This window comes from Pogona vitticeps, chromosome 3 (assembly GCF_051106095.1).
Source record: "Pogona vitticeps strain Pit_001003342236 chromosome 3, PviZW2.1, whole genome shotgun sequence".
Classification (NCBI taxonomy): domain Eukaryota; kingdom Metazoa; phylum Chordata; class Lepidosauria; order Squamata; family Agamidae; genus Pogona; species Pogona vitticeps.
In genome coordinates, this window is record NC_135785.1 from 123,951,495 (window position 1) to 123,977,954 (window position 26,460).

Sequence of the window (26,460 nt, forward strand, 5' to 3'; positions counted from 1 at the left end):
GCCGTTTATCTTGTTATTCTCGCAGTCCCCCAATGAAGTTTACAGCTGGAAGAGAGGCTCCACCTTGGGGAACAGGCAGCCCTCACCTTCTGATCCATTTTATTATGGAAAGCATAACAAAGCTGGAGTGGCAAAGCAAACCAACTGTGTGACGCTTACGTCTGCTAATCAGGTGATCAGAGTTTTAGCCCCTGGAGATGTGCCTTTGAAAGAACTTTATCCCAAAGGTAGCACAACTTCATTTGTTTTTCATGCTTTATATTTCATTACCCTGTTTCCCTGAAAATAAGCCCTAGTATGATTTTTCAGGATGCTCGTAATATAAGCCGTACCCCAAAAATAAGCCCCAGTTAAGTGAAACCCCGCCCTCCACCATTGTGCGGCCACCAGAAAAAGATGACATGACTGTATTTGAATAAATGTAGATTGTTATACATGGAAAAAAATAAAATATCCCCTGAAAATAAGCCCTACTGCATTTTTGGAGCAAAAATTAATATAAGACCCTGTCTTATTTTGGGGGAAACACGGTATACAATATGTGAGAGAAATCACAATGTTTCTCATGTGTCACATTGATGGAATTACTTAGGCACTTTTGAAATCTAGGCTTCTACATTCTTGAACACATTTGTTTGGAAGTAGATTCTGCTTGAGCATAGTGGTACTTCCTTTCAATTAGACATGAGCGGGTTTAGGTTGCAATATTCCTTGCTGGAAGAGATCTGAAGTGTGAGAATTCTTTGAAAAGTAATAAATGCCACACTAGACAGGTAAAATATGAAGACACAGCATTTTGTTTCCACTGAAATATCCAAAGTTACGTAGCATGCTGTCATTCTGTAGGAATATGAAATTAAGTTGGTAAGAATGTTGCTTTTTTAAGACAGTCATCTAAACCTTATTGTTGTGAAGCTATCCTTGAAGTTTGTAGTGATGCCCGCTGAAGCGTTTAAAATAGAGATCGGCACAAACCTAACAACGAAACAGGGAGTTCATTGAAAATCACTAATTTGTTGCTTCAGGTTGGTTCAGTTTCATCCAAACCAGAGAACGCAGACTAACTTGAACTGCAAAAATTTTGAGCAATTTCCTGAACTTTCTAGTTTGTTGTGTACCCACCCCTTCCCTACCTTGTCCTGCAGCTGCTGTCGCCACTGCCACCGTCATTTTTTAAGCCTGCCATCTCTGCACATGTGCCTGTCTATGGATGCAGGCGCATGTTCAGAGGAAGCCAGTCAGGAGCCGGTTGGACTGATTCCCCAAAAAAAGAAGAAAAAGCCCAGCTGCCTCAGATCAGAGAATAACTGGGCTGTCTGGAAAAAAGACGGGGGGGGGGATGAACCAACAAACTGATTTGTGGTTTATCAGGGAAATTTTTTGAATATTCATAGTTTGTGGTTCGTTAACTTTGATGAACCACGAACGGAGACAAACCACCATTTTGCTGATCCGTGCCCATCTCTACTTTAAAATCAGAAGGGTGGCTGGAAATTTCCACTGTTTTTGTTGTTGTTGGAGCTTTTTAATGGCTAGCAGAATCAGAACCATATTACCAGCTGTTCATGGCATGGCAATGTAATAGCTGAACATAAGCTTGACTGAATATTGCTATGCTGGCTGCAGAAGGTTCAAGTCTATCCCTTTTAGGTTTATCAAGTTTTCCATAATTTCTGCATGGTTCAAATGTATGTCATGTGCACTATTTAACTCTTTTTGCTTTATTTATTTATTTATTTATTTATTTATTTATTTATTTATTTATTTATTTATTTATTTATTTATTTATTTATTTATTTATTTATTTATTTATTTAACTTATATGCCGCCCACACTACCCGAAGGTCTCTGGGCGGCTTACAACATTTAAAATACAATAAAAAGGCAAAATAAAAGGGCAAAATAATTAAAATGCAATTAAAAATATATACTCTAAAAATTGGCATGAGACCCACAGCTGATATTATTTCAATTAAAAGCCTTTTGGAACAGGAAGGTTTTGACCTGGTGCCGAAATGTCATCAGCATCGGCGCCAGACAAATCTCAGTCGGGAGGGCATTCCATAGTCTAGGGGCAGCTGCCAAAAAGGCCCCTTGTCTACAAGCCATCCCTCTTATCTCCTTAAGGGACGGCTCTTTCAAAAGGGCCCCCTGTTTAGATCTTAACTGCCGGGTAGGTTCATATGGAAGGAGGCCATCCTTCAGGTATCCAGGGCCCAAGCCATTTTGGGCTTTATATGTCAAAACAAGCACTTTGAATTGGGCTCGGGCAGCAACTGGTAGCCAATGTAACTTATACAGAATTGGCTTGATATGTTCCCTAGCAGCCCCACCACTCACCAGCTGTGCAGCTCGATTCTGGACCAGCTGCAGTCACCGGACTGTCTTCAAAGGGAGCCCCACATAGAGCGCATTGCTTTACTAGATGGTGATCATGTCTACTGAGGGTAGAACCCTATATGTGGCTATCAATAAATGCCCCCTTAAAGATATGGCAATCTGTGTGGGGAGACTAGTAATATAGCACTTTGACTTTATCCTAATCAGTGGACACATATACAAAGTTGAATATATATTCAGCATAGGTTCCAGACTCATTTCTTGTTATACATTTTAAGGACACATCTGTGACTGTTGATGCTGAAATATGAGCCATTTATTTCCCGTAATTATCCCCTTCTCTGTAATTGGATTTGGGTTACGTACATTATAGCTATGGAAAAATGCCAGCCTACAAGGCAATTGAGACAGTGTTTGTGCCTTTCAAAATCTGCTCTGCTTTAAAAGCAATTAGTTTATTCAGGGCAGTGTGGGATCCTTTAGTGCAGACCTGTCTCAATATTCATCTTTTTCTTTCAGCTTTACAAATAAAATAAAATAAAATAAATCTGAAAACAATACTCTTTTAAGTATACTTCCAGTCTAGTGTTTCTTACAAGAGTTGATTTCATTTCCTTACTTTAAGGTTGTTCTTTTTATAACAGCATTTCAAGTCTATGGCTTTAATTTTTTATTTTGCTGTGTTTCCTGATATGGTAAGATGTTTCTATGAAATAAAAAGTGCGTGATTTATTGAAATGGTCATTGCCAGTTATCAGATATTTCCAAACACTTCTGTTTCCAGATGTTACTCCTCCCCAAACTGCAGGATATTTGGAAATTACTGATCTTACAACCAAGAAACTTAAATATATCCCTGTTCCCAGGTAAGTGTACTTTACCTTTTAAATGTTAGTATTATTTTAGAATAATAATCTTAGAACTGCAGATCTGGAAGGGACCCTATAGATCATCAGGCCCAGCCCCTGTCAAGGAGGTGCCGTGAGGGGGGAATCAAACTTCCAACTTTGGCTCCGCAGCCAGCTACCTAAACCACTGAGCCAGGTAAAGGTTCCACTTGACAATTTTTGTCCAGTCGTGTTCGAATCTAGGGGGTGGTGCTCATCGCCATTTCCAAGCCATAGAGCCAGCGTTTTTGTCCGAAGACAATCTTCCGTGGTCACATGGCCAGTGCGACTTAGACACGGAACGCTGTTACCTTCCCACCGAGGTGGTCCCTATTTATCTACTTGCATATGCATGCTTTCGAACCGCTAGGTTGGCGGGAGCTGGGACAAGCGACGGGTGCTCACTCCATCACGTGGATTCGATCTTACGACTGCTTGGTCTTCTGACCCTGCAGCACAGGCTTCTGCGGTTTAGCCTGCAGCGCCACCACGTCCCAGCATCCAGCAGTCATTACAGCAAAACTTCACTGAAAACAAAGGTATAGCTAAGCTGTTATGCCAAACCATTTCACATGTCATTGTTTCTTTCCATTTGAAGCGCTTGTTCTGAAAATATTCTATTTATGTAGTTTTTTCAGGAGCTCATGCAATCACATTCCTACTGCTAGTCCCAATTAGCATATACCAAACATACAAATCGGCTGATAGAGGCTGGCATCAAACTGTCACCCAGCTGTGCAGCTCCCTGTATATTCCTGAATCATTTACTATTCATTACACTGTCTCAAGGGGATTTGCATGTGTATTGACTTGCCATTTAGCAGTTGATTAGGTGGGTCTACTGTAATTGGGGTTTGCTATAGAATACTGTCTTTTATGTCTGTTTAGACAAAAGATGCATCCTAAGTCTTTAAAACATAGCTAAATACTCTCTTTCTCTCTCCCTGCCCCCAACTGTGGGGAGAATATAACTCATGGTCCATATTATATGAAGGAAGTTATCTATTTGAGGTAACAGCCAAAATCCACTGCATACATACACTGTTGGGGGATGAGTGGGTGAATGGAAAGATACAGTGTACAAATGAATACTAGATATGATGTTAACTTCTCTTTGCAGTTATGACAAGTGGCGGGTATGTGAGTTTCTTAGACTTAATTGGTTGAGTTTTCTCCTTGGTACATACCATCTGACTGAGTCAATCAACCTTTCCATATGGACTGGACTGAGAATCTATCTCTGTTTCTGACATCCTTCCTTCTGCTATCTATCCTCCAATTGTTAGTAGATTGCCATGTGAGTTATGAGAGAAGGGCATTCTTGGTCATGGCTTGTAGAATGTAAAATGGCCTTGGAAAGAAAGGCTGCATATCACCCCCTTCTTTGGTTATGAAAAACAAAACAAGAAAGGAATCTTTTGTTGTTCTTGTTGTTTTAAAAAATTCTTTTTATTATATAAAATCCATCCATGTTGATTTAACATCGTGCCACCTGGGTACAGCTTATAATCATTTGTTAAAACAACTACCATACACATTACGCTCCTAATCTATACAACATCCTTCTAACCATTGATAGAACAAGTCCCATGTTTGATAATATTTTGTATCTTCTTTTCCTTTGATTTTCAGTGTTACTCTATCCATTTCGGCACAGTTCAATATCTTTTTAATTATTTCTTGATCTGTAGGTGTTCCTTCATTTTTCCAGTACTGTGCATATATAATCCTCGCGGCTGTTAAAATATATAGTATTAAATATACATTTTGTTTATCAACATTTTCTGGTATTATACCTAACAGAAAGAGCTCTGGCCTAAAATCTACATGCTTTTTGATTATTTTAACAAGCCATCTATGTATTTTGTTCCAAAATGTTTTTGCTTTATCACAAGTCCACCAGAGGTGATAATAGGTTCCAGTTTTTTATGACATTTCCAACATTTACTAAAACAAGAAAGGAATCTTGTTATACCTTGAGGGATACCATGTTTATTGTGGTTTAAGCTTTTGTGCCTGACAAAAGTCCATGCAATATTATCCAGAGTTTCAAGTCCAGGTACAGAGGAAGCAGGGGAAAGGATAGTAGACGGGAGGTCAGAGAGAAATTAGATGCTGAAATGCTGACAGTGATATTTGCCTGATTAACAGTGTGCATTCCCAAAGCAATTGTTGCTGATAATGCAAACATCTAGGATGCTTGGATCGTCCTAAGCAACTCTTTTCTGAACAGCAGTCCGCCTTCATTTAATGAAGCAAAAGCTTAGGCCAAGCGTAGACCAAACATGCAAGTTTGCTGATAGGGGCTAACATCAGACTGTCATCCAGTGTACTCCCTGTATATTCCTGAACCACTTCCTAATTGTTACACTTACCTGCATCACAGAATAAAATGGGATAGAGTGGGCATGTCTGCTGCTCTAAATTCTTTGGAAGAGGAGCACAGAAGCAGATACCTTTTTAGGCATGTGCCCAGGATATTTTTGAGAGCCTATTCATCAAATTGTGCTGTATTGTAACAAAATCTCATCTATGTGAAACTATTAAAGACTCCAGAACTTTTTGGAAAGTATATACTGTATGCATACAAGAGGGAAGTAGCAACACACATATTGTATGATCACATAATTGCATTTAAACTAGCCCACAGAAGATTATGATTAGGATAGAGAGCTGTTAGGTTTGCAAGATTTGCTGGGGCATATATTCCGGTAGGGACGTGGTGGCACTGCGGGTTAAACTGCAGAAGCCTCTGTGCTGTAAGGTCTGTAGATCTTCAGCTGTAAGATCGAATCCACGTGACGGAGTGAGCGCCCGTCGCTTGTCCCAGCTCCCGCCAACCTAGTGGTTCAAAAGCATGCAAATGCAAGTAGATAAACAGGGACCACCTCGGTGGGAAGGTAACAGCGTTCCGTGTCTAAGTCGCACTGGCCATGTGACCATGGAAGATTGCCTTTGGACAAACGCTGTCTCTATGGCTTGGAAACAAGGATGAGCACCGCCCCCTAGAGTCGAACACGACTGGACAAAAATTGTCAAAGGGAACCTTTACCTTTACTTATATCCCCATAACATTTTAAGTTCTGTATCATTATGAAAAACTTTTAATCAAATCATCTTCTTTTGGTTTTCAGATCAATGAAACTGACTCCCTATACATCATGGATATCAATGATTTCAGACACTGATGTCCTTTTGGCTTCGCTCAACAAAGGTGGCGTGGTTACTGTAGATATGGGGGGCAATGTCAGGCTTTGGGAAACCAGCTTAGAAAATCTTCAGAGATCACTGCAGGAATGGAGAACAATGATTGGCCAAGAGGATGGTAGACCTGTGCAGGTAAGATGAGGTGCTTTCAACATTAGGGATCGATGCGCTTTAAATCTCATGACCTAAAGCTGAAAAACAGCCTTATGAGTTAGTTGGGATGGTGTATGTGTTGGCCTCTGAATCCTCTTCAGATGCAGAAAGAAGTACCAGCCTCTGCAGTTGGCAATCTGTGTGGAACCTTTGGATCAACCAAGCTGAGCGGTTTTGGGAACCACAACATGCCATAATCATAGTCGAGCCTGGTCTGAATACTAATAGCCTAGTCTTTGGCCTGTGTCTAGTCACCAGAGCAATATCTTGTACCTCAGTCAGGGGCTCTGATCTGGATATGCAGCAGAATTCCCACAGCCAGAGTTCTGTGGAGTTTAGTAAAAAAAAAAAAAATCAGAACTCTTAATTGTTTTTAATGGCTTTTAGCTGAGAAATAACGTCTCCATCAAACATGATGAATCTCCGTGAAGCTGAATGAAGTGGCTAAGCAGAGCTAAGTTCTGTGGGAGCTGCAAGACATGAGGCAGCTCTCACAGAGCTTAGCCAATTCCTCCATCTTCCTGAAGGTTCATCGTGTCCAACAGAGCTTTTGTTAAATGTGGATGTCGATATTGAATGTGAAGGATGTGGATGTGAATGAGAGGGATGCGTTTCATGTTAAGGTGCTATGTTTTCATGTTATGGATGCTATGTTCTTGTGTGTCTTATTATTATGTGTACTGGAGATGGCGTTTAATTTCGTTATACAATGATAATAAAGTAAATTCTTTAATTCACTCCTCAGTTGTAAGTAATTCAAAATGCCCGAGAGGATGGGGGAATTCCTGCAGGGACTGTAGCCCCAAAAATATGAAAACCCTGTACAGTACCTAGTTCCAAGATGCTCACTTGCTCTAAAAGTACAAAATACAGAATGATCCACATTTGAAGGAAAAACTATCAGCAGGTGATGTCTACATTGTCTGTACTTAAGAATGTCAGTAAAAATCTACAGTTACAAATATTGTAGTTGGCCCATTATAGCTTGAAGATATGTGCAACAACATGTGATTGCAGCCACTTTTTTGTCTCCATCTTCCGACGAGCACTTTCTAGAAATGTAGATGTTCTATATTTATTTTGAACTATGGTATTGGAATTTGATAGATAGTACATAGTTTAGTGGTTTAGGTATACGGCTGCGGATCCAGTGGCTGGGAGTTCGATTCCCCACTGTGCCTTCTTGATAAGTGTTGGACTTGATGATCCATTCCAGCTCTGCAGTTCTAAGATTATTATTCTATGTAGAACCAGGATGCAAAAAACAAAGGTGCTTTCGTTAAGCAATCTTTGCCATGGAATCATAGAGTAATGAAGATGGAAGGGGCCTTTAAGGCCATCGGGTTCGACCCTCTGTTCCAAGCCATATCAGATTCTTATTTCACAAGTTATTGTATGTTTACAGAGCCTGGTGCAATGACTGAGATGCTTTTGCTGTTAGTCTTATCAAATGTTTTTCATAGGTATGAGGATTTAAAACGCTGCTTCTAGTCTGTGCCTTGTGTTCATTACAGTGCCGGTGCCATCTCTTTATCAACAGAGAAGCGTCAGCACCATCTGTTGGTCAAATACTAGTGTGTGTGTTCCAAGTGCCTCTAATCTCAGAGATGTCACTTTCAAATTGATTTGCAGAACCATACAATATGAAAGAAGATATATAGGTATTCTGTAGTGTCGATTTTATATTGAACAAGCTTCACAAATATCTTTGTTACTGATCATGCCTCTAACATTCAGATAGGCTCATCTTAGAAGTACAGAGGAAGATGCAAGAACTAAAGTCTCGTGGCACCTGTGAAATCAAGAGATGTATTTCAGTGTGATGTTTTGTAGATTGCATTTGACTTCCTTTTTGAGCGTCACAAAACCTCACACTGAAATCAGTATTTAGTATTATCTTTATTACGGTCGTTGACCAGAGTAAGGAAGATGGGGTACAGTCAGTTGAGATGCCCATTACAAACTTGAATTAAACCATAATCCAAAATTGGACATAAATCTAAAATTTAAAAAGTAACCACATTCATTCTAATATAACCTGAATATGGGAATCCAGGGGTCAGTGAGTAAAAAGAAAAAGGATTCTAAAGCATTAAATAAGTATTGTGATGCTTAGAGGTTAGTGAATCTATAAGTAAAAGGTATGGTCATAAAAAAGTTCCAAGTAATTATAAATATACATACATATATATATATATATATATAAACTGGCATTAATCAAGCATCAAAAGGCATAAAATTAATTATAAATACTAGTTTGTGATGCCAGTCATCACCCAGCAAATTTTAATCGCAGCTGCACAGAACCTAGCAACATTCTATGTTGTATCAGAATTAGTATCTGACAGCAGCAAGGAGGTACAGTGGTGCCCCGCTTAACGATTACCCCGCTCCACGACAAAATCGCTTAACGATGAGGTTTTTGTGATAGCAATAGTGATGGCAAAACAATGTTTAAACAATGCTTGATGATGATCGGTTCCCTGCTTCGGGAACCGATTTTTCGCTTTACGGCGATCAAAACAGCTGATCATCGAGTTTTCAAAATGGCCGCCCGCTGTTCAAAATGGCTCTCCGTTGTGTTTAGGGCGGATTTTTCGCTTTACAGGCACCGGAAAAGGGCCGCCCTATGGAGGCTCTTTGCTGGAAACTGAGATATTTCGCCCATTGGAACTCATTGAACAGTTTTTAGTGCGTTTCAATGGGCTTTTTACTTTCGCTTGATGACGATTTCATTCTACAGCGATTTTGCTGGAACGGATTATCATCGTCAAGTGAGGCACCACTGTATAAAATTGACCGGAGTGTTCTGGATATTTATGGACTATTGGTAAGATGAGATTAGTTCGAATATCTATAAAATGAACATCAAAAGAGCACATGCTCTGTTGATTATATGTGGCCAAAGTCACAAGGGCATTGTCTCTCCAAGTAGCGGATCCTCCGATATCGGCCCTCAAGAACAGCTGAGGGGAGAGCATGACATCCTGCCAAAGGAAAGGCCCTCCAATGGTTTGGTATTTCCAGTCTGGATAGATATAACATACGTAGGGGGAGCAAACTACCTGCTGGATTCATTAATAATAAAAGTTGGACATCTGGCCAAACCCAATTGTCGCTCTGTGTCTATTACCTGCTGTTTAATGAGCGCTTTGGCCTGGTCATATCCCATACTGAGTAGGAGACCTGGTGAAAAACCCAAGGATCAAATTTTTGATACCACAGTCCTTTTTCAAGTGGACTTAAAGTCATCTCTTAAAGTTAATGGGACAAGGCCCAAGGGATGAAGAGATAATCTAAGCCAGTAATTAAGGATGACCACCCACATCCTAGCCTCCATTTTCATAAGGCCCAACTCGAGTCTCAGAGTGGCATTGGAGACACATTTTGGGACTTGTAGGGCCGATCTTATGAATTTGGATTGCACAAGCTCTAGTGGTACAAAATTGGAAAGGGGGCCTAACTGGGCTCCATACAGAAGTTGGGCTATTGACTTGGATTCAAATAGTTTAAGTGCTGCAGGTATATAATGACCACCTCTTGACTTGAGGTATTTAAGACTAGCCAATGAGCTTCTTTGTGCCACATCAGCAGCATGGTCCCCATGGCTTTTCTACTACCAGTAGAATGGAGGACGACTCCCAGATATTTGAAAGATGAAACCTGTTCAATTTTATGGCCATCTATATTCCAAGAGTAACTTTTAGGTCTTTTGGCAAATGCCATGATTTTAGTTTTCTGATAGTTAAGTTGTAGTTGTTCCTCCTTGCAGTATTGTGTTAACGCCTTCAATGCTCTTTTAAGGCCAATAGGTGTTCTTGAGAGTAATGCTGCATCATCTGCATAAAGTAAAACAGAGATGTGCCTTCCAGCCAATTTTGGGGGGTGAAAGTTCACATTATGAAGGCAGACCACCATAGAGTTTATAAAAAATTTGAATAACATTGGGGCCAGTATACGACCCTGCTTGACACCTTTCTCCATAGCAACGGAATCGGTGAAGTGGCCCTGGGGGTTACATCTTATTTTGAGTGAGATTCCTTCATGAAGCATGCATATTAAGTAGAGTAATCGTTGTTCTATTGAGGATGCCTCCAATTTCTCTCACAGCTTGATTTGAGATATGGAATCAAAGGGTGCTTTGAAATCTATGAAAGCAGCATAAGGGGAAGAGATGTTCTAAAAAATATTTTTCAATAAGATGCTGAAGTACTAGGCATTGACCTATAGTAGATCTGCCCTCCTGAAAACCAGCTTGCTCCTCTGCAAGTATGTTTTGTTGTTCCAGCCAATACGACAGTTTCCACTGTAAAAATCTTGCATAAAGTTTGCTGATTGTATTAAAGAGACTGATTGGTCTGCAATTAGCAGTGTCATCCTTTTTGCCTTTTTTATATATTGATATAATAATTGCTGGGATGTGGTGGTGCTGTGGGTTAAATCGCAGAAGCCTCTGTGCTGCAAGGTTGGAAGACCAGCAATCGTATGATCAAATCCACGTGACGGAGTGAGCTCCCGTTGCTTGTCTCAGCTCCTGCCAACCTAGCAGTTCAAAAGCATGCAAATGCAAGTACAGTGGTGCCCCGCATAGCGATGTTGATCCGTTCCGGATTAACGTCGCTATGCAGAAACATCACTAAACGGAGCGAAAAAACTATAGGAACACATTAAACTTGGTTTAAAGCGTTCCTGTGGGGCCCAAACTCACCGTTCACCGAAGTTCCTCCACAGTGCCGCCATTTTCGCACCCTCGGTAAGTGAGGGCAGGGTGCGAAAACACTTGCGGCGGCCATTTTGGAACCGCCGATCAGCTGTTTAAAAAAACATTGCAGTGCGAAGATCGGTAAGCAAAACGCTTACCGATCATCGCAATGTGAGTTTTTGCCTATGTGAACATCGCAATGCGATCGCTTTTGTGACATCGCTATGCGGATTTGTTGTTAAACGGTGCACTCGTTAAGCGAGGCACCACTGTAGATAAATAGGTACCACCACAGTGGGAAGGTAACGGCATTCCGTGTCTAGTCGTGCTGGCCACATGGCCACAGAAACTGTCTTCGGACAAACACTGGCTCTATGGCTTAGAAACAGGGATGAGCACCGTGCCCTAGAGTCAGACACGACTGGACTAAATGTCAAGGGGAACCTTTACCTATAATAATTGCCAGCCCCCAGTCCTTAGGAATTCGACCATAGCTATCAATGCAGGTAAAAAGTGAGGCTAATATAGGGGTCCAAATGTCCAAATTATTTTTGATGACCTCTGATGGAATTAGAGCTTCTCCTGGGACCTTTCCTGTTCTCTATTGAGCAATCAGGTTGTCAATCTCTGTCTCAGTCACAGGAGGCCACTTTGGCAAATTTTCTATACCTTGATTAGAGTGCCCACTTCCAGCAGAGGTGTCCATATATAGATATTGGAAGTATGCCTCCCAGATCCCTGGAGGGATGTGACAATCCAGCACGGCTTGATCATATCTTTGAGCGCATGATGCAATGTGCCACAAAGTGGCTGAGTCATTAGATTTGACTGCTTGTATAAGCCGTATCCAATTATTTTTATTGGCTTCTCTTTTCTTATGCACTAGCAGTTGCTTATAGTATCTCTTTTGCTGGAGAAGGTCCTGTGCCGCTGTTGGAACAGTGTTAGATAGATAGGTCTGACATACAGTAGCAAGTGCCTTTTTGGCATTGACACAATCCTTGTCAAACCGTGGCTTGGAGTGAAACTGATGTTGTTTCCGGGATACAGATTTATTTTGAATTAATTACTTACTTGTGGAGTTCTTGAATGAAGGTGTTATAATTTTCCAGGGATGCCTCAGGGGCCTTAGCTAATATCAAGGCAGATTGTAGACTCATTAGTTGATCTGAGTCCAGCATCGCAATTATCCTTTGATTCAAATATGGGGTCCACTTGGTTTAACATACTCCTACTGGAGTATAAAGGTTGTTAACAATGCTCAGTACGCATTTCCTGAGTAAAGAAATTTAGCTGGAGCAAAATTGGAAAATGATTGCTGTCAAATTTAGGCTTAACTTCTAGGGCTTTGACGTGGGGAAGAAGATCTTAGAAGAAATGCTTATACAAGGGGGTGCTGATAAATACTGAGCCTTTCCCAGAAAAAAATTCAGCTAGGAAGCTGTAAATTGCAGGGTGTATTGGCCAATTTGTCTGTATTCAATGGTGCAAAAATCAATTACCTATGATTTTAACTTATCTTTCATGTTCAGGTCCAAAGTTAACAGGGCAGCACCTCCAGAAAAGTTCAGTGTGGAAGAGCATAGGACCATAATCAAGTTCCTGTTTCTCCAAGGGAAAGGTCCAAAGCAGATCCATGATGAAATGTCACAAACTATGGGTGACAAGTGGCCCTTCATATGCAACAGTTAAACGTTGGGTAGTCAATTTTAAAACTGGCCATTTCAGTGTTGAAATTGAGAAACCCAGCGGAAGGCCTGTTTCTGTCTCTGTGCCTTCAAATTTGAAAGCCATCCATGACATGATCATGGAGGACCGCTGAATATCAGCCAAAAGTATTGCTATATATCTGAGAATATCATGTGAGGGAGTTGGTGCCGTTATCCACAATGACTTGGAAATGAGAAAGCAGGCAGCAAAGTGGATCCCCAAAATTTTGTGCTTTATTGATGAAGACATTCCTTTCTGAGAGTCACAAAACATCACACTGAAATCAGTCTTCTAGTCTTAAATGTTCCACAATATTTTGATGGTTTGACTTGGGCTTTTTTACCTATGTTGAAACAGACGAATGTCGCTACTGCTTTGATAATTGCTGTAGTGACCCAACAGAGTTCACGTACAGGGCAGTGTCAGAAGTTGAACTGTGTGACATTGTCTCTCTGCTTTTCTGTAGAGGGTCTGCACAATTCCATCTGCAGTGCGATACATGAATGGGTACCTAGATCTAGAGCTCATACACTTCACTGAGGAGAGGAGTTCTTGCACAAGATCATAACTTGAAACCTCTTTTCCCAGGTGTCCTGAAATTTGTCACAGAGCAGGAGCAGAGTGTATTCCCCCACTGTACCAAATTTGGTGCTGATCTGACTTCCAATTTTCACGTTAGAACCTTTTGTTTGGACTGCCACCCTTGTTAACATTACTTGGTAGCATGTGTTTCTTTTTATTTGCACCAATACATGACTATCGCCCAGTCATATTAACCAGGCAGTTCTTTTTTAAAAAGGAACATTTCCATACTCCAAGAATGAGCAGATATCATCAGTAGTAGTTATATTCTGTTTCCATATTAAATTGCATGCAGGAACCAAAATAATCTCTCCAAATAAAGAATGGCTTCAGTAGTTAAAACGTTCCATGCTTATTAAAATAACTCACATTCATTAAGCAACTGCATTTAATTGGATAATTATCAGCACAGGGACAAATATGAATAATCTTGTAATTATGGGTTAAAATCCCAGTTTCATTATTTATCATAATACTTTTACACAGTATTTAGTTGCATATTTACATTTACATTTACAGTGGTGCCTCGCTTAACGGGCGCCCGTTTAACGACGAAATCGCATAGCGATTAACTTTTTGCGATCGCTTTGCGATGTTCCCTTTGGGGAAAAATCGCTTTGCGATGATCGGTACCCTGTTTCACTTACCGATCATTGCAAAGCGATGATTTTTTAACAGCTGATCGACGGTTCCAAAATGGCCACCCGGTAAAAAAAATGGCCACCCGCTGTTTTCTGGGACGGATTCCTCGCTTACTGGGCAGCGAAAATGGCCGCCGTATGGAGGGTTTTCACTTAAAGGTGAGTCTGAAGCCCATAGAAACACATTGAAGGGGTTTCAATGCATTCCTATGGGCCTTTTAATATCGCATAGCGACGAAATCGCTTTGCAGCGATTTTTGCTGCACCGATTATCGTCGCTATGCGAGGCACCACTGTATTTTGGATTTAACATTTATGCATGGTTTATTTGTTCTAATATGTTGCATGAATTGCTGTTTGAAGACAACAGATTCAGACAATTCTATATTTTGGGGCTGGTTTCTCAGAACCTAGCATGTGCATAAGAAGCACTTTGACAAAAACTCAAGATTCTTTTTCCCCTGCTGATTTGCCTCAGGAGCTCTCATCCTTAGAACAGGTACCTTCCTTTGATGCCCTGCGTGATTTTCTTTGACTTGTGCACACTCTTTTTCATTGCCCTGGATACAGCACTGACCTTTTTGCTTCTCAGGAGACCTGTTGTTTAATGTGCTGCCTCATCCATCCTTTAGGCCAAGGAATACCAGTCTATCAAAATTGTTCTGTAAACAACACAACAATAAAGGAGGGGGGGAACGATAGATTTTCTTCTAACTATCATTTGCTACATGTTTTGGTTTTGCCTCAACAGATTACTATCCAGAGAACCAGTGACTTGGACGTTAGCTCCCCTAAGCACGGGAAGGTGGATCCAGCGAATACACCTCATGTTGGTGGAAACATGTGGGCTGGAGGAACAGGTACAAAGTCATGGTTTGTTCATGAAGTACAGTTATCTCCAAAGGACTTCTCTGAAAATTGGAACCACAACCTGTGCAAATGCTGTGATGTCTGTCCTAGAAACAACTCCCAACATTTCTGTGACAGCCAAGTCTACCAGACACCTGGTTTATCACTTGGTTAGCCCTGCACTTCTTTTGATTAACATCTTGATAGACCCACTCCTGTGTCAATGAACCATTGTCACTTTGTCTGTTATCTGTATCCTCACTTGGTTGTGAAGCCAAGGAGATGTGTATAAATATGAGAGGAAATAGTATTTGCACTTCTTGTGTCTGAAGAAGTAGATTTTGATTTACAAAAGTTCACACTGAAGTAACTGTTTGTCCATCCCCTTTTCATTTTGCCAATATGAATATCTGATATCAATATGATTCCCTTCCACAAAAAAAGACAGACAGACAGACAGACAGACAGACAGACAGACAGATAGATAGATAGATAGATAGATAGATAGATAGATAGATAGATAGATAGATAGATAGATAGATAGATAGATAGATAGATAGATAGATAGATTCATTCATTCATTCATTCATTCATTCATTCATCCATTCATCCATTCATCCATTCATCCATATATGTATGGTAAGAAAACTATAAGATTTGCTTCTGTACGGATATGACTAAACTACCTTTCTGTTTTATTTCCCCTTGCCAGGTGGGAGAGACACTGCTGGTTTGGGTGGCAAAGGAGGTCCATACCGCCTGGATGCTGGTCACAAAGTATACCAGGTGTCTCAGGCAGAGAAAGATGCTGTTCCTGAAGAAGTGAAGAAAGCTGCGAGGGAGATGGCTGAAAAAGCTTTTAAGCAGAGGTCAGTATTCAATGATTATACATTTCCCTTTCTGCAGTGGGCACTTTGGAATAAATATTAAAGCCTTGGGACACAATATTTTAAACCTTATCCATACTGTCAGTGGTTATAATGTAGAAGGAGAAGCATGGGCTCAGAATTTTTCACCAGAGCAATAGCACTGATTCCTTTGTCAGAGGACCATAATAATTGACAAATCTTCAGTGCTGAATTACGTAAGATGAGTCCTGCTGGATCAGGCCAAGGGCCCATCTAGTTCAGCTTTCTGTATCTCACAGTGGCCCCACCAGATGCCTCTGGGAGCACACAAAACAACTAGGTCCCTGTCTCCTGGGACCCCTCCCCTGCATCTGGCATTTTGAAGTACCACCTTTTTAAGCCTGGAGATTGTACATCCCCATCATGGCTTGTAACCTGCGATGGACTTTCCCCCCCAAGAATCTGTCCAATACCCTTTTAAAGGCATCTAGGCCAGATGCCATCACCACATCCAGTGGCAAGGGGTTCCACAGATTAACAACACACTGGGTAAAAAAATTATTTTCTTTGGTCTGTTCTCACTCTCCCAAACTCAGTTAGAGTGGATGTCCACAATTAGATGAACATGGTGAAAGCAAGGATTTTTGGGGTTATTTATGATGGACTAAGTAGGACCTGTTTTACCTTGTATAGTAACATTTGTGAGTCTTGTACTAAGAACATCAACTAAATCCTTTCTAATGGATACCTTTGGGGCTTTTTACTATGCTCTAAAGCCAATTCCAATTTATGGTTTCTCTTGCAAGGACTTCTGAGGTATAAAGTTGTGCTTTACTGTTTCCTTCTTCTGGCAGGCACTCTGGGACTGTGCAGATTGTCCAAGGCCACACAGGCTGGCTCTTCAGGAAATCCCTAGCTCCACAACCAGGTGCTTTAATTCCTTGAACATTAATGCCTGTTATTCTTTCTGTTTTATATGCTGTTTCAGATTAAAAGAGATCCAGATGAGTGAGTATGATGCATCTACATATGAAAGATTCTCTGGAGCAGTCAGAAGACAAGTTCAGCTACTCAGAGTTATCCTGGATAGTTTGCAGGTAATGGCTGATATTTTTAAACTGGTATTTTTCACATTCCTTTCTGTAGTCATCCATCATATCTAGTAGAGTGGTGCCTCGCTTAACAATTGCCTCATTAAACAACAAAACTGCTTTACGATGAAGTTTTTGCAATCACTTTTGCGATCACAAAACGATGTTCCTATGGGGAAAATTTGCTTAACGATGATCGGTTCCCTGTTTCGGGAACCAATTTTTCACTGAACGATGATTTAGGAACAGCTGGTCAGCGGTTCTAAAATGGCCGCCCGCTGTGCAAAATGGCTCCCCGCTGTGTTTTCAGGATGGATTCCCCACTTTACAGGCAGCGAAAATGGCCACCCCTATGGAGGATCTTCACTGGATGGTGAATTTTCAGCTCATTGGAACGCATTGAACTGGTTTCAATGCATTTCAATGGGCTTTTTCATTTTGCAAGACGATGTTTTCGTAAGACAGCTATTTTTGCGGAACAAATTAACATCATATTGCGAGACACCACTGTAGTCAATTTCTCTTTTTTTGCTTTCTAGCCTAGTTAGTTAGTGATGTGCTGTCAATTCAGAACCAACTTATAGTGACTGTAGTAGGGCTTTCTTGATAAGTGAGATATTTACGGAGTGGTTCCGCTTGCCCCATTGAACTTTTATGGCTGACTGGGAATTTGAACCTGGTCTCCTGAGTCCTAATCCATCTTTCTATCCACTATATCAGGGGTCCCCTTGCCAGGACTGGGCCATGGAGACAAATCTCCTGCCCCCCCTTGCACACACAGATGAATGCACGCCCCTCACACACACACACAGTCCCTTCCACAATCCCTCCAACATTCAGGGCCCCTCCCATGCTTGCATGGATGCACACACAAACACCCCCCCTGACCGCATGCTAAACTGGTCTGTGGAGGCAAAAACATTAGGGACCACTGCACTATATCACACCGGGTAATAGCCTGAGGGAATCATATTTCTTTTCAAGTGTTTTAGCAAAAAGAAGTATTTATTTCAACCCAGAAACTCTCTGTCATGAGGACCTGTTGGAGAATCTCTGTGAAATCCTCCAGTAACACTTGAGCAATAAAGTGAAATTAAATAGATATGCTTCTTCCTCCTACTTCTCAAATTTTTGAATTCTAAAATATCTGGTATTTTTCTGCAGTAACACTAATGTATTAGCCACTTCTGTTTATTCCAAATTTTGTTCAAACCACTGTTCACATGCTAGCCCCACTAGTTTCGATTTATCAGCATGAACCTGTACATGCACATACAGTGGTGCCTCACTAGATGATGATAATCCGTTCCACTGAAATCGCTGTTTAGCGAAATTATTGTCTAGCAAAAAGCGTTTCCCCATTGGAATGCATTGAAACCTGTTTAATGCATTCCAATGGGGAAGAATCGTCGTTGTCTAGCGAAGATCAGCCATAGGAAAGCCGCTTTGCAAACCGCCGATCAGCTGTTTAAATCGCTGTCTTGTGAAGTTTAGGTCCTGAAAACACCTGTTTTGCAAGTGTGGAGGAAGCTGTCAAAATTGTCGTCTAGAGAAAATCGGTTTGCGAAAACTAAATCAAAGTGTGTCTGACAGATGGTTATCTAATTTACTCATAAATGTTTCCAGTGTTGGATTGCTCAACACCTCCTGAGGTAATTGACTCCATTGTCATACTGCTCTAACAGTTAAAAAGTTTTGCCTGATATTCAACCAAAATCTGGCTTCTTGTAACTTGAGCCCATTATTACATGTCCTGCCCCTCTGTATGACAATCCTGCCCCTCCTCTGCATGACAGTCTTTCAAGTATTTGAAATGTGCTATCGTATCTCCCCTCAGTCTTCTTTTCTCAAGGCTAAACATGCCCAGTTCTTTCAGTCTTTCCTCATAGGGCTTGGTTTCCACCCCCCTGATATATATATATGCACTTATAATTCAGAATTTCTGTCAGGCACTTATAATATCTGTGTCTGTCTGTCTGTCTGTTCGTCCATCCGTCCATCTGTCTGTCTATCTATCTATCAATAAATCTGTAGCTCTGTCAGCTGATGCTCTATGGAGCACCAGTGTGGGCTTTTTCAAATATCACAAAATTGGAATCTATCCAGCACAAATGTTTAACCAGAAGACTAGGCGGTATCAAGATCTACTCCCATGTTCACAGTCCACTATGAGACATCGTGCCACTTTGTGGGTACTCTTGTTAAGGAAGCAGCTGTGCTATTTTGGCTCAAGATAGTGTGCTGTATGACCTCACCCCTCTTTGGCCTTACTGGCCTGTGAAGAAATGGAGGAGACTCTTGGGTATCTACTCCCCAGCATATGTACCTCCATGGGAGGGGATATGAGGCTGCTCAAGAAGATATCATTAAAAGAATAGATGATGTTGATATCCCAACTGTCATGACATCTGTAGTCTGTTGCCGCTCTAATAGGATACACAAAGGCTTTTCCTTGCCTTTTGGAACACTGCCCTGTTATTGGTCCCTTATTAGCTCACATGAGCTGAGACAACTGTTAACTAGGATCAGACTGAACTCATTACAGTTGAAAGAGATCCAGGGATGTTACATGGACCAACATGGTACAGACATTGCCCAGCAGGATGCTCTAAAATGGAGGACATGGTACAATTTTGTAACAGAATGTCCTCTGTATAGAGATCTGAGGGACCAATACCTTAAGGCCATAATAACTGGGATCCAGAGCACTTCTCTTTATGTATACAGTGGTACCTCGACTTACGAACTTAATCCATTTTGGAACGACATTCGTACATCGAAAAGTTCATAAGTCGAAGTACCATTTCCTATTGAAATGCATGGGAATGGAATTAATCCATTCCAGTATTTCAAAAGACAAAAAGGCAGGGAGAAAGGGCTGGAAATTCAAATTTCCCGCCCTTTCTCCCTGCCTTTTTGGCTTCGGAGCTCTCAAAGGGCTTTCTCCCCGACATCGGAGAAAGCCCTTTGAGAGGTCCGAAGCCAAAAAGGCAGAGAGAAAGGGCGGGAAATTCAAATTTCCAGCCCTTTCTCCTTGGCTTTTTGCAGGGAGCCATTTACGAACGGCTCCATTGGCAAAAAAATGGCATTGACTTGCGAACAGAGCCTCAACGTCATTCGTAGGTTGAGCTCAGTTCGCAAGTCGATGCCAATTTTTGCCAATGGAGCTGTTCGTAAATCAAAAAGTTTGTATCTAGGGATGTTCGTAAGTCGAGAGTTGACATAGCTTTATTCCTGCTAGCTGGCACAGACTACTATATATCCCATAGGACTACTAGATCTGTTAAATGAACTGTGGAAGGATGGATCTTACTGCTTACTTCATCAGTTCTTCGAGTTAATCTCACATCTTGATATTTTTGAGAATGCTTATTATTACTATTATTTTATCATTTTATGCTTCTTATGCTTATTTCTATGTACTTACATGAGATGCCAAATACTATTTTATGATTGGTATTCTTGAGTATAGCCTGATCAACTATAAAGCAATAGTGTTCATATTCACTACTATTATTAAGTATGCTAAGTATGTGCTTGGATTCTTATGGAATTCCTGTTAAGTATAACACTTTTAAAAAGTTTTTCAGTTGTTGTGTTAGTCAGATTTATTACATAGCAAAATGTAGCAGCACGCTTTTTAAAAGCAACATTGCAACCAAAACTACAGAGAGTGGATGGCGGTGAGCATCATTCAGGGACCTTGAGAACAAGGAAGGAGGGTGCAGCTCACTTCCATTTGTTACCAAAGTACCGCAGCAACAACACCAGGGAGTCTCTCCTTTGTCCTAACCTGTGTTTGCTCTGGAGCCCTTCAGCACCCATTGTGACATTATCAGTAAAGGAAGTACATCCGTCTTCCTTTAGATTAACAAAAGGTTGTTTTAAGTTCAAGGAAAACTGCCATGTGCTCCATTTCCTGAGGCTGCATTGTCTTCCTAGGAAATGTGCAACAAAACCATCTGATGAAGGAACCAGGCACTTTGAGCTGCAGCTTGTATTATAAAAAGAAGGAAAGGACTAGCTGAATTTTGGCACTAAATAATCTGCTTATTTATGGGGGGGGGGGGGAGCATGATGATGCCATTGTTGTAGGTCTGATTATTGCTGAGACAATAAACCTGTGCCTGGTGGTATCATTTCCAGCTGTAAGTGATTAAATGATCCTTTCCCTTAAGAATTACAGCACAGAGAAAGTTCAGTGTTAAAGAGACGAGGTCTCTCCTGGCTGTCTCCTAATGTGATTGTTTCCTAAATGATAAAAATTTGTTAGGAAAGCCTTAGTCTGTCTTCTGGAGTGCTACAGCTAAGACACAGTTATCATCACAGTGTTGGTGAGAACTAGACAGAAGGCTGATATACCCCAGTTTTTGATTGCTTGTTATATTTTTTTATCACCCTTCCTCTGAGACGTTCAATGTAGTGTTACCTTATTTCATAATAAAACAGAGCATCTGAAATGCATTCTTTTATCAATTTTCATACCACCAGACAAAGGCTATTCAAGTCTCCCTTGTGACAATGAAATACAACATACAGTATTTTAAAACAAGAGTGCTGTATTTAAAGCCTAGATGTTTTATCAGATGTTTTACCTGGTGTGGTTCAGGACTAAGACCCACAAATCAGCAAGATCAGTATCACTTCTACCCTGAATTCAACAGATGGCTTTGGTTAAACATTATTATTAGTGGTATTAATAATAAATTGGTAGTGGTGGTAGCAATATTTTTTAAAATCAGTAGCAGCCTAATTGAGCTGTTTTGCCCACTAAGGTAGAATTTTATTTTATTTTGTGTTAAATGATATTTTTGTTAGCTCATGAACAATATAAGATCTCCTCTAAGAAACCTTTCACTGGTGCAATTAAGCTAACCATCTCATTGCACTCCCATGATGAAAGCTCGCTGGATTTTGAGTGTTTTATTAACAGGCCATCATTGCCTAAACAGCAAGTTACACAACTAAACCTATGTTTGATAGTGGGTTGTGGTCTTAGCTGTTTCCAGCAGTTTTCCCTTTTCTGATAGTTTCAAAGCTTTTTTGGTGAAAACAGTAAAAAGACAAATTAAGCAGAGCCTCGGTGAAGCTGAAACATCAATGCCTTCTGTTGTTTTCTTTGTTTTGTCTACAATAACCTCTAAATCACCATCACTTCAAAGAAATGTGTGTACTGTATTACATTGGTTGTCAATGCTTTATTTCAGGTTTGTGACTTTGCTTAGAATTATTAAGTAGGAAGGTTGTCATTTTAAACTGTTTTTCAAATTGCTGAATTAAACATGGATTGCCAGGAGGAAACTGAAAGTTTTCTAATTACTTCTGATTAAAATATAGTATTTTGTGCTGGGTATTTCAAAATACATATATACAAAGAGTGCTGAAAATAACATATGTTGTAACATTAGTGATAATTCTTCCTTTTTCCATGAATGACTTTGTTTCATTTGTGTCAATATGTTTGATAGCTTCAATAATTCAAATATTATTGTGATTGGGTTCATTAAAGATTTGAAGCAGCTCCTCTCTTATGGCCGGAAATGACAACTGAGCCTCCTTTGAAATATTAACAGAGTTATTTGGTTTAACATTTGGTAATTCCACAACAACTTCTACTGGTTCAAAACAAGTGAGATCCAGCAACTGTCCAAAGTGTGAAGATGAGAATTCTGTCTGTAAATTGGCAAGGTTCACTGAGGGGTTGACCCAAAACGTTCCTGGTCAGTGGGTTTCATCATTGGAGCACTCTGAACCGCCCAAATTGTCCCACAACAAGGGTATCTGGCCCAATCTCCCTCTGGTGGAGATTGGCTGAAGGATTGGTCTGGTAGGATCATCTTCCTTGAGTGACCTTGTCCTCGCGGAAAGACCACAACCGTCTATTCTAGTGCCTCTGTTGATGTTCCCTTTGACAGATCGGGGTCAGGCAGTAATCCTCCTACCTTCAAATTAGGGAAATCTTCTAATAACCCACATACTCTTTCATATCTGTGTTCACCTTTTTCTCTCTCTCTACTTTTCTCCTCTTTCATTCTGTCTCCCGTGGGTATACTAAATTGTCTCCTTCCACTTTGGTCTCCTATATCCTCTTCCCACACAGGCAAGATTAACTCCTCCTCCCCTTTTGCTTCTCCCTCTTCACCAAACAGATTTCAATTTTCTCTTCTTTCCCCTTTGATTCCCTTTCTTTCTCTTCTTCCACACTCAATTCCTCATGTTCTGTTATCTTCTCTCTCTCTCTCTCTCTCTGACGTCTCTAGTCAAGGGCATGGCTTTTTTTCTTTTTGGTCTATCACTCCTTCACAATCATACTTAAAAACAAGGAAAGGAATATTATGGATGACTGTTCTCTTTTTCTCACAGGCCAAAGGAAAGGAAAGGCAGTGGTTAAAGCATCAGGCAGTTGGAGAACTAGACGATGCCAAGATAATTGACAGTCTGGCAGGTGAAAAAGCTATCTATAAGCGACGAGGAGAACTTGACCCACAGGTGAGTAAAGTGTGGCAAACCTGTTGTATGTCTGTGGAAACCTGGCATGCATGGTCTTCATCCTTTGCTATTTTACTGGATAGGTGGGTGTCATGTGCAAAACTACCACCCCTACCTCATCCAGTTTTATTCATGCATAAAGCACAGCGCATTAGAGATGCACTTTGCATATCAGACCACCTCCCCCATTATGAGAACATGGAGCCCAGTCAATATGGCATTCTGAGCTTCCACACCAGTGCTACTTACAGGGAATGCAACTGTGGCTGGCCTTGAGAGCCTTTGAAGATCTAAGATGACAAATTTCCACTGCATATTATGTCCCTGGTCATAACTCTGTAAGTTCATTTCCACTTTTTTTTTGTGATCACTGTCATGTGAAAAAACACCTCCCTCAGACATGTCTCTGAAGGTCAGTTTTTCTGAATCAAGTGTTGTTTTAATAATGAACTGACCTTTTTTTATCTTTCCTGGACTCAAGTGCACAAGACAGAATGTCTGGAATCAGATCTCCTTTTCTTTACTGTGAGAGGGAGAACCATGAAAGGTTAATCTTTTGACTCTACCCTCATGTACAAATACACACAGTTTTCCTCATCAGGTTGCTCTCTCCAAAGTTTTATTTGTACTTGAAGAAGAAGAAGAAGAAGATCAACAGTAGGGTATCTCAAAACAGGTTTCCCCACTAACTTGGCCTTTAGAACATGGCTAGAAATTATAAGGAAACTGCTGTCAGCTGTATATTCAGTGGTTGCAATCCAGAGTTTGTGTCACTGGGCTTTTGTTGCCTTTGTGCCTTCCTGGGCGAGTTCCCTGATTGTTGCAGACTCTGTTTACACTTGACAGTTAAATACAGCCTGTGGTCATAAGCTGCAACCTATTTAACTCCGGAATACTGCTGATAAGATTAGTGCTTCCAACTATGTTCCCAAATAAAATCCTCTCGTTATATCTGCTCTGAACCCTCTGGATTGAAACAAATCACAAATAATGAGGGCAAATAACTGAATTGAAAGAAGCATGTCTGTTGCACTGGGAAAAGTGAGAGAATTCAAAACAGAGTACTCAGATGAGAATTCAGTGACATAATGGCATTGGAACTCAGCTAAATGAAAGAAATATTTCAATCATTTTTATCTCTTTGCCAAGCTCTCTTAAGTAGCTTGGCATTCATATTCTGGCTCATCTTGTTTCATATGTCATAAAATACTTTTCCTGATCCAGAAAACGTGCTAGAAAGTGTTAAAACAGATGTTTCATTTTGAAATTATCCACTTTATGCGTAGCTTGAATGTGGTGTTGCCCAGAATCCCATTTGAAACACTTTAAAGGGTATAATCATATCATGAAAGCTTTATGATTTGAACCTATTTTATCCCTGTACTGCAGATCAAAGAGCATTCCTTATTTGAAATAACTCGCAAATCTGAGGCCCCTTTTATTAAAAATAAGAGGACATTTACCTGCAGAAGTATATCTCCTAGAACATGTTTTCCTACTGTGGGAGACATGTAATTAGAATAATCCACTGAAGTATTGTGATCAATAATATTTGAAGAGGACTTCACTACCTTTATCATAATGAAGTGCACATCAGAAAACAGTGAGCAAGCTTCATATATTCACAGATGTCTTATTAGAAATCAGTGATGACATAGAACAAGGTAGGACTCCTGACTGCTCCCTGCTACAGCATCTGACAAAGTGTGCTGCAGTCCACAAAAACGTGTTGCAAATAAAATGTGTTAGTCTTTAGGGTACCAGAAGATGTTGGTGTGGTGGCAACAGTGTGGTGTGCCTACATCCCACCCCTGGATTTAGTGACTGAGGATGTCCTTTGGAAATCTGTCTACTCTACTCGTGCACTTATGCTGGGAACTGGCAATATTTGACCTATTAGGCTTGTCTCTCCAGCTCTTTTTCACATTCCCAAGGACCAACATTGTCGTTGCTTTGCTTGAAAAAGCCACATTTAATACCATGAAAACTCCTTCTACACTCCAGAACTGCAATTCTGCTTTAAAATAATGCCAGACATGCCGCCAGCACACTTTGTTTTTAAAAATGCGGCATTCACAGATGCTACAATGGCAAGGAAGTGTCTCTTGCTCACTGGTTTTGTTTTCCCCCTCTGGCCTGCTGCCAGGTTTGAGTGGTGGTGGGGGCCTCCTTAGTACAGTTTGGGGAGAGGCCAGCTAAGCCCTGCCTCAGGCCCTGGATGTTGCCCATACCTGATTTATGCGTATTCTGTATTAAGACACATTTTGCAATCTGTGTTTTAATCTAGTCCATGGATATGTGCTTCTGAAGGCCAGCATTCACAGTTTTTAAACCTTGTTCCTGGCTGTTTTGTTTAAGCTTGGGAGCCCCCAGCAGAAGCCCAAACGTCTTCGTCTGGTAGTGGATGTCTCTGGCAGCATGTACCGCTTTAATGGTGTCGATGGACGGTTGGAGCGATCCATGGAAGCCGTTTGCATGGTTATGGAAGCTTTTGAGAATTATGAGCAGAAATTCAAGGTGATTCTTAACCAGCTTAGTGGCTATCTGTATAAATGTGGACGAATGTCAAACAACAGTTCAGATGAAAAGAGACGGCAGCTTTTTTTATCTGTGAAGTAGATATGGGGGCTTTGTATTCATATCCCTGGGAATACAAATATGAAGCACAGCACCCCAGGTTCCGCAGAGGCCCATTTCCTCCGCTCCAGAACCATCCTCGTCCACTCACTGGGCTTCACATGGCACATGCAGGGCTGTCATCGGTAACATTGTGCCAATCACAGAAGTAGCCCAGCCAGTGCTTCCCCGCCTCCCATTGCGCTGCTGACAACTCTGGCAAGGAGGTGGGATGACAAGTCTCCTCGCTCAGCTGCTGAGTGGCCAGCACTGCAGGGAGGCGGGGAAGAGCTGGCCAGGCTACTTCCATGATTGGCCGAATGTCGCCAATGACACCCCTGCATG

At 40.9% G+C, this 26,460-nt stretch overlaps 1 protein-coding gene across 1 annotated transcript in view; it reads left to right on the forward strand.

Annotated features, from left to right (window-relative positions):
- Nucleotides 1-26,460, forward strand: part of VWA8 (von Willebrand factor A domain containing 8) — a 187,363-nt gene that overhangs the window by 152,853 nt on the left and 8,050 nt on the right. Inside the window, exons 35-42 of the mRNA XM_072994764.2 lie at nucleotides 26-227; nucleotides 3,125-3,206; nucleotides 6,362-6,566; nucleotides 14,974-15,082; nucleotides 15,784-15,940; nucleotides 16,908-17,016; nucleotides 23,374-23,499; nucleotides 25,858-26,016. Coding sequence (XP_072850865.2) covers nucleotides 26-227; nucleotides 3,125-3,206; nucleotides 6,362-6,566; nucleotides 14,974-15,082; nucleotides 15,784-15,940; nucleotides 16,908-17,016; nucleotides 23,374-23,499; nucleotides 25,858-26,016 — 1,149 coding nt within the window. The remainder of the gene's footprint in view (nucleotides 1-25; nucleotides 228-3,124; nucleotides 3,207-6,361; nucleotides 6,567-14,973; nucleotides 15,083-15,783; nucleotides 15,941-16,907; nucleotides 17,017-23,373; nucleotides 23,500-25,857; nucleotides 26,017-26,460) is intronic.